General features: G+C 41.1%; 1 protein-coding gene across 2 annotated transcripts in view; it reads right to left on the bottom strand.

Annotated features, from left to right (window-relative positions):
- LIN54 (lin-54 DREAM MuvB core complex component) overlaps positions 1–9,456 on the bottom strand; it is a 40,083-nt gene extending 30,627 nt beyond the window's left edge. The window contains exons 1-2 of one of the 2 annotated variants that reach the window (XM_017744194.1): positions 9,424–9,456; positions 8,800–8,803 (exon numbers count right to left, since the gene is read on the bottom strand). Coding sequence is in view for 1 of the 2 variants with exons in the window: in XM_017744193.1 (XP_017599682.1) it covers positions 8,492–8,498 (7 nt within the window). In the remaining variant the exon portion in view is untranslated. Of the gene's footprint in view, positions 1–8,491; positions 8,749–8,799; positions 8,804–9,423 lie in introns of those variants that run through there. The other variant, XM_017744193.1, reaches the window with a different exon arrangement.
- Positions 9,457–9,478: the final 22 nt, after the last annotated feature.

The raw sequence follows: 9,478 nt of genomic DNA, 5'->3' as shown, positions 1-9,478 counted from the left end.
CAGAGCACATCCTCAGCAAGTTTGTGGATGACACAAAACTGGGAGGAGTGGCTGACACACCAAGAGGTGGTGCTACCATTCAGTGAGACTTGGACAGAGAGGAACCTAACAAAAATTCATCAAAAGCAAGTGCAGGGTCCTACACCTGGTGAGGAATAATCCCACACACCAGTGCAAGCTGGGGGCTGACCTGCTGGAAAGCAGCTCTGTGGAGAACAACCTGGGAGTTGTTCCAGGGGACAAGTTCTCTGCAAGCCAGCAATGTGTGCCCCTGTGGCCAAGAAGGCCAGTGGCACCCTGGGGTGAGTTAGGAACAGTGTGGTCACTAGAACTGCTGCCTGGAGAGGTTGTGGAGGGTCCTCTTCTGCAGAAACCCACCTAGACACAAACACATGTAACCTGCCCTAGGTTTGGTTGGAATAGACAATCTCCAGAGGTCCCTTCCAACCCCAGCCATTCTGTGATTCTGTGAGCACTTGGAAGCTGCAACAATTTAAGTACAATCCAGTGGAAGAGAGAGATTTAAGTACAATCCCGTGGAAACACTGTACTGCAGTAGCAATTCGTTCACCTGCTCTGATTCCTCTTCCTAATCTCCCAGCTCTTGGGATGTAGGGGAATAAAAGCAAGTTGCAATTATTCAACCATGAAACAGTTACTAAGCTCTCCATGCTGCTATAATTAACATATAACACCACAAAATATGGACAAGGACAGTTAAAACACAATGAGCACCCCCTCCTGCCCAAAAAACCCAAATCACAGAGGAAGAAAGAGATTATGTTCTTTGCAGACATGCTGTAAAGAAAAAAAATATTTTAAAGTTTTCAAAAATTCATGTCTTACTGTCTTCAAAACAGAAATGTTTTACACAATTGCATCTTCTTCCTTCACCACAACAGCTGCGACAAATATACTTTAAGACTCAGCTATCCTGTGACCTATAGCTGTTTTCTTCACATCAAAACTATTTCTCACATAGAAGGAATCATAGCATGCTATCACAGAAATTCAATTACACACAGCAAGTACAAAAGCAATTCCTACAATTAAACTAACAAGGACCTTAGAAAGAGTACATAACCGAAAATCTCCATGAGTCAGAGCCTTTCAGGCAAAATGGAAGGTGGAGAGAAAAAGAAAAAAGCTATAACTAAGTTTTGGATAAAAGCAGCATGTCATACAAATTGCAAATGGTTGAATCACGTTACATGTACAAGCGAATGCATTGTTTCCTAGAAAACCAGCATTTCAAAACACTGAGATATCTAGTTCTGGATTGGACAACCCCCTTTCCACCACAAGAAAATACTACGTTGCCCAAAGGTACCATCTGTTACAAAAGAAGATTATTAAGGAAGAACATTCCAGCGCTTGTGAGGTACTGAACAAAACACAACAAAACTCCAAGCACTCACTCAGAGTCATTAGTTAAAGTCTTAAACACTACTTGTTTACCACACACCTCACAGCAACTTTCCAGAAAAGTACTGGAAATAATATTCTGTGCAGCAGAATACTTCAAAGCAGTTCAGTTTGCCTTCTGTAATTGGAAACAATGTTCTACTTTCAAGCAGAGCTTTAGGCAAACTAAAAATAAAATAGAAACTAAAAATCAGAACATTTCCCTTCGCCCTTCCCTTGGTTTGCATGCCAGTCATTTTCAAAACATACCATAGCACGAAAGCCAAAACACAGACCTGCACAGATGCTAAGGCCACTAAACATATTCTGAAGGTGTTCACTACACAGAACAATCCAAATTTGGGGTTTGTAGATTCCAGGGCCTTTACACTTAATCAAGTACTTCTAACCTTATGTTCCCTACAAACTTTGGTTTGAGATGAAAAGGAAAAAAAAACCTAAAATAACTTCAAATAATTTAATTTTCTGCAGTGTTTAGTAGGCCAACAGTAAGGCATTACAAATCTAAAATTACATTGAATAAACATGTAGTGAACTTAGTTTGACTGATAAAAAATCCAAAAACCAAACAAACCTGAAATGCGAAGAGCACTTATCACTAGACCCCCCCAAAAATGCAGATTTTTGTCTTCTATATATAGCTTGAAATAATGGTCTTGCTTTCCAAACTCCAGACACCTCTTGAATGTGAGGCTACAGAAGAATTCCGAAGATACAGCAATATCACACCAAGAACACTCTTAACAACACATGTGAAAACTACCACCATAGGCTTGATATCGAGTTCCCCACAAACTTTTAGCAGGTGTTATCATATTGCACACCTTTAAGATGTGGCTGTCTGCCAGCAATTTCAGCAAGAGTTTTACATTTTAGAGCTGTATTTATGAACAAGAGTTCATCACAACAGAACTGTAACCTGCCAGTTTACTGAGACTTTGCCAACCAGGAAGCAAAATGATGAGCCAGTGCATCACATATATACTACACCAGTACTGCCCAGCTGGGAGGTACAATGCATGAAGTTCATTCTAACTGAAACAAAAACCCCACACCCAACACTGATTTCAGTGAAGTATTTAATTTCAAAAAAATATGCTAAAATGGCACACAAAATTTTGCTCTAAAATCTTAATTCCTTATGTGTCTTATGCAATCATGATCCTTTTCAAAGTTAGAACACCACAGAGAAGAAAACCAGAAAAAAAATCTTAAGACGATACAGCACAATGCTTTAAAGGTGGTGCTGTCAAGATTTGAACAGTGGTGAAAGCTGCTAGGGCCACTACTGCTTTTTAAACTTATCCTAGAAATCTAGGCTGGCTTTCTTCATTTTTGAGTCCAGTGGAGCATTAAAACAAAGACAGCCCAACAGTTACATTGGAGTGATCTGCAGGCAAACATGCTTATAGCTGCAGATCTCAGCAGTTCTACCAGCTTTAAACATGACAACACTTCACATGTACAGAATATATTTACTTGCAGAAGGGCTGAGCTGAAGATAAACAGCTCACCTGCAGGCAAACCAGGACTTCATCCAGATTCCTTCATTCAGAAAAAAACACTATTAACACTTCCTTCCCACTACAATCTCTAGATAGAGCACCTCTGTATTCCTTTTGGGAAAACTTACTTAAACAACTAGGACTGTGCAATAGCTGACTGACTTTCGTGGAATGAAATTCCACATTAAGATTTTGAGTTGAGATCAATTCAAAAGGAGAAATAGGAATTTCTGTGGAATCTGCATCCCTGCTCCAGTACCACGTGGGTCACTTCAAATGCAGGCTTCTCAGACCTCTGAAGTCTCATGTGTCATAACATAAAAGGTTGAAGAGCTTCCGAAACACAAACTCCAAGTTTCATCAGCTTTAGGTAATAAAACCAACAGCTTTGGATAAACACTTCAAAAACTCCCAAAAACTTACAGGCAGGACTAGCCAGAAAGAAGCATTTCAGTGACTAGGACAACACTGTATCTCTTACAATCTTTGCTTTCAATATGCTGAAAGCGACACAGCAAGATATCGACACTGTATCTTATCCCATCCCTGGAGAAACTCTGTTCCAGACAATATGCCAAGCAAGGCCACTTAAGGAAGATGAGTTCTTTGCATGCACCCTCCATGCTGCTCACCGTTCCAGTGCCCAATCACTCTCTGGGGGAAGAACCCTTTCCTACTACCCAACCTAAACAACCAGCAGGCTTTGAGAAAAGCCCCAAATCTGTCCCTACGGGATACCCTTCCAAATTTGATTTTCATGGCAAACATGCTCAACCACCATTTGAACAAGTCATCACTAAGTACACTGAGTTGATACAGATCCAGAATGTTCATCTTCTCAGAATTACTAAGTGAAGAAACAATAGCATGCAAAGCCTTAACTGTATTTTTCCATGGAAGAAGTTGTTTGGCTTTTTTTTTTAATGTAGCAAGATCTAGCTCTTCACTACATCTAAAACCAATTTGACACACAAAAGAAGCTTTAGCCAACTGTCAGGTCAATTTTGAGGGCTGGAGATTAGCAGTGATTAACACATGACAGGACACTGGAGCTGACCTGCAGTTTGGCAGGTTCTCTGTGTGACTCAGTTGTCCTCGTTCATCACTACACAGTTAATAGCACCATGTACCCACAAAGAGCTGGACACACCTGCACCAGAGGCTGTCACTCTAAATTCTCTCACAGTCCAGCTCAGGACACACACCCAAACAGCTCTGTATCAAACTGTACAGCCTACTGAAACCAACCCAGCAGCGGCAACTGAACTTAAAAATAACTATGGGATGTCTTTCTGCAAAATTCTGTAGCATCTGCATTTATCAATGTCATTAAGAATTCTTGTTAAGAATCCAGGACATCCAACTTGTCAAAACCTTTTATTCAACCTATTTCTTTTTGCTGACATAATACCAAAACTCACCTTCCTGTTCAACAAAGAATGAGCTCTTATTTTTCCTAGTCATTCCAGTAGCAATGGTAAAAATTCACAAGCAGCCTCCCTCTTGCCTGTTTTCTGCTTCTCTCCTGGGAAAAGCCACATTTTTTTGTCCACAAGAAACAGGAGTGACAAACTTTGCCAATATCATTGAGTGCAAAACTGACTACAGCCTTACTGATCATTCCAGCGTAGCCAGTCCACAGCACTGGCACCAAAACTAATCTCTGCAAATGGAAAAACACCCACTGGTCATTTAATGATCCAGGCATTCTCCCAGCAAATAAAAAATTTATTTTAGGAAAAGATCAATGCATAACAACACAAGGTTCACAGTGCACAGATTCTTGACTGCTTGCTAGTACAAGGGATTTAGAACACCTACCTATGCAAAGTAGAATCAAGTTACAGTTTAGAAAGTGAAGGTCACTTGTTTGCCTAAGTTGATTTCAAGGGGAAAACAAATAAATCTTAGAGAAACAAATCCTTTTATTGGGTCATTTTATAAGCAAAACAAACTCAAGAACAGGCTAGTTAATCTCCTTGTTTGCTGTGTTCTCTCATCCCTTTTTAACAAATACAAACAAGCCCATCAACTATTCCAGGCAACTGAAGTTCACAAAAAAATAGGAAATGCAGTTCTTAAGAAATTCTTGACACCAGACATGTTTTCATTCTTCAGGAAAGCCTCTGCAGAAACATATGTATACCCAAGACTCACCCTGCCCTGCTGGCATACTGTCAAACGAAAGAGCACAACTGCACGTAAGTGATCTTGCTGTACTACAATTCTCCTAATTAATTGCCATTCTTCAATTTTGCTATCTTTTCAATAATGGGCAAAATAGTGTCATTCATTTCAGGCATTCCCTATTTTCTTACTCTCTCTGACACTCTCTGTTTTCTCTCTAAAATTGAAAGATTTGTTTTGTCATAAAGCAAAGAATTACAAAATCACTCAGCACTGTTTTTTTCAACAGAGAGGCTTTTGTTTAAGCTTACTGAGCTAGAGATGCTTTAACAAAATGCATGTCATGAAACCAGAAAAAGATGAATCCATGAGGAAGCTATGATTAACAAGAGTAAGTGGAAAAATTAATCACCTAAGACTGCAAACTCACCATGTTTGCATATGTAATAGCAGAGTGAAAGCAAATAGTTTTAACACAGTAATAAAATATGTCGAACACAGGCAAAACAATTTCCATTCCCTTTTCCACTCTCTACAGAAGGCAAATCATGGAGGCAGTTTGTCTGCACGCTTCCCAGAGGATCATGGCTCTAGATTTATCAAATACAATACCAGTGGCAAACTAGAACAAGGAAAAAAAACCAACCTTACTCCTTATCAAATGCTGAATACATAACTAGTGTAAGTATCTGGTCTTTTTTCCAACAGCTACAATGAATACTTAAGAAAATACCAGGTGTTCTTCTACCACAAATTAACCACCTATAGTCACAAAATAGTTCCCAAGGCAACCATAATTCCCTCAACCAATGCACACCACTTCCTTCCCATTACTCTACATTCTGCTAAGTGAGTGCTCACTGCCTGAGACACCACACAAACAACTGTGTGCAGCAGATCAGAAGAATGGGCAAGGTACACAAATTAGCAACTCCTACGTGTTTAAACTGACAGTTGTCAAGTGATATGTACATGAGAATTTTATATTACACTGTTGAGGGTTTTAGGTTTGTTTGGGTTTTTTTCCATGAGAAGATTGCTTAAGCTCATGTTTCCACTGCCAAGTTTGTAACAGAGGTGCTAGCTGGTTTGTTTTTAACAATGGACAGAGAAAAAAACCAAATCAACACACCAACTAACCTCTTGTCCACATACCAGTTCTGAAAAGATCCTTCTTCCCTTGGCAAATTCTGGGTAACTTATGCTTCCATTATAATTTTAAAATGAAAAGCAAAAGCTAAAAAAACCTTGTATGTCAACAAATTGTTAATTATACACTAACAAAACAAGCACCTGTTACAATTGTATAGGATTTAGTGTAAGCAATATCCTAGCAATACCTTTATTGCACTGTTACTTCAAATAACATCATTTGCTACTTTGACCACTGTGCACACGAGCAGTGGCATTACTTTCCCTGTATTTCAGTTCCCTGTGCATATCAACTACTGCTAAAGGTGTCCTGCTCACCTTTGGCATCTGCCCTTTCATTTCCATACACTTTCCCTTCTTGTGCTAGCAAACATCTGTGGAGCTGCAAGGGCAGCCCAGATGAAGGAGCCAGGCTGGAGCAAAGCCATCCAAACCCAACTGTAGGTTGTCACTGGCCCATTTTCTCCATGCCACTGACACTGGTGTTCAACCCAGGAAGAAAATTACTCCACAAAGTAGTAAGCAAATTCTAGCAAGTCAGTGTGCTGAGATAGTTCAGTTCAAAGTCTATGAGCACCAGAGCAGCACCAAGGGATCACACCTAAAAGATTTTTCACAGAAACAATAATTTCATCCAAGGAAGACAAAGTTCTTGAGTCTATAGCAGAAACTGCTGTTACTCCAAAGGAAGAAAAACCCCAAAACAGTCAGTCCCTAGAGAGGGGGATTCAGTACATACCTAGAACTCATGCAACAGCTCAAAGCAGAGCCCAAAACTAAGGACACAACCCTCATGTGAGAAGCAACACATACAATGGCAGAAGGATGGCTCTTGAAGGGGTGTGACACACAAATTAAGGAGCCACAAATGAAGATCTGGAACATGAGAATCTCTCAAATCCTGTAGCTTTGCGCCTCATGACTGATCAAGGGGTTATTTTGTCACTCTCGCTCTTTCTTGTGCAAGAACGTTTTTTTCAGATTTCTAATGTCAGGTGAGCAAGCCTAGTCACAGGCTGTACTGAAAGCCACATGCTCCTCATCAGCTTTCTGAGCAACCAAGGAAACCAAGCTACTCAAATATAAGGCCCGGCAAAACGCAAACCTTCGAAACAAGAATTCAAGAAATATTTTCCACTACTCATTGGGAGCTCCTGAAACTAAGAAGAATAATAAAAAACCCAAACCAAACAATCCTGAGTTTACCTCCTAGGAACTTGCTATGAAGTATCCCACCACACCCTCCCACTGCTGCAGTGTACAAACTCTGTAGGACATTAGGATGTGCTTCTCACAGCATGTGACAAAGAAAGCCCTACCTCTATAGCACATATAGGGAACAAAAGCACAAACACACCAAATGACAGATAAGGAACCTCAGTTTGCTGCTGAAGCAGAAACCAAATGTTGTTGTCGACAGTAGTCTTCATCACCACCCTTATTTACCTGTGGTTAGCAGATACTCCACCTTTGAAAGCATTTAAAACTTCTCAGGAATTCCAGCTGAACTAACTGTTCAGAGCATTCAGTTACAAACTATCTGAGTGTGGACAGCACAGGAGTATAAGCAAACCAGACATCAGCAGATAGTTCTTGATACATAAGCTGAACAAGCAACCTTGCATAACAAACTGTTGAAGCTTACCCCATTACAACAAGCATGAAGTACTTTTTTAACCCATTAGAGAAGCTGGGCTGTATTTTCAAATGCACTCTCCAAGCCAGCCTGTAAGAGTGTCTGGCCTACAGAACAGTACATCTCTCTGTAGGTTGATGCAATTCTGTACAAGGCATGTAACCAACACTCACCACTTGCTGACAGATACGTAAATTGGATGTCTTCACAAATAATAATTTAAGAAAAAAAAAAAAGACAAGTATAATGCATTGTATTTTACAAAGGGATGCCACTGACAGAAGAAATATTTTCAGCTAATAACACACTACTCTTCTTGCCTCCAATAAACCAAAAGCCGTTGTGAAGAAGATAACCACATACTCACAGATTCATTACCTGTTTGTTATTGCCAGCTCCGTTTTCAGCTAATAACACACTACTCTTCTTGCCTCCAATAAACCAAAAGCTGTTGTGAAGAAGATAACCACATACTCACGGATTCATTACCTGTTTGTTATTGCCAGCTCCATGTAAACATTGCAAAGAGTACTTCAAATTATTTCTCTATATTCAGTATTTCCTACAGTAACTGTATATATTTCAAGGAACTGTTCAGAAGGATGAAACTAATAAAAGGTGATTTAAATATCTGTTCTTTCCTCACCTGACATCTTAAGTCTGAGAGCTTTCCTCCTGATTACAGTATATTCCAGTGGACAGTTTCACATGCTCTCAACGCCACAGGGCTTTCCAGAACCAAAATCTTCAATATCAAGCATTACATAATTAGGACATTACATGCTTCAAAGTCAAGGCCACAAATAATTAAAAACACATTCTAAATACTGATACACCTCATAACAAGCAAGAATAGTGACAAGAAAAGATGGGACTATCTGAAAACATGCTCTGTCTACATTCACAGAATCAGAGAATTGTTAAGTTCGAAAAGCACCTCTGGAGATGTCCTACCTCCCTGCCAAGACAGGGCCACTTGGAGCAGGTGACACAGGACCATGGTGAGGTGGGTTTCAATGTCTCCAGAGAGAGAGACTCCACAGTCTCTCTGGGCAGCCTGTTCTAGTGCTCTGCTACCCTCAACGTAAAGTTCCTCCTCGTGTTGAGGTGAAACTTCTTCTATTTTAGTTTATGGCCATATATCCTTATCCTGTTGCTGAGCAGCACCAAAAACTCTGCCACCATCCTCTTGGCACCCGCCTTTGAGATATTTATGTCCATTAATGACATCAGTCTTCTCTTCTCTAGACTAAACACACCCAGCTCCCAGAGTCTCTCCTCATAAGAGGGATGCTCCAGACCCCTTATCATCTTCGTGGCCTCCGCTGGATCCTCTCCAGTATCTCCTTGCTTTTCTTGTACTGAGGATCCCAGAACCGGTCATATTCCCTTGGAGCTGGGGGCTGTCCACCGGCCGGGCAGCGCACGCTCAGGGCACAGGTGCGCCCTGGCAGCGGGGTGAGCTGAGGAAACACCGCACCCGCTCCGCGGGGCAGAGCCGGAGCGAGCATCCCGCTGACACAGGCGGGACGTCCTCACCCACCCGGGGCGGAGCCCAGCACGACCCCGGCGGCTCACCGGGGGCGGCCCGGTCTCCTCGGGCGGCGTACGCCGGCGAGTTCGGCGAGCAGTC

Source organism: Corvus brachyrhynchos, unplaced genomic scaffold (genome assembly GCF_000691975.1).
Source record: "Corvus brachyrhynchos isolate BGI_N302 unplaced genomic scaffold, ASM69197v1 scaffold229, whole genome shotgun sequence".
In the NCBI taxonomy this organism is placed as follows: Eukaryota; Metazoa; Chordata; class Aves; order Passeriformes; family Corvidae; genus Corvus; species Corvus brachyrhynchos.
Note: the sequence above shows the minus strand (reverse complement) of the source record. Positions and strands in the feature narration are given on the sequence as shown.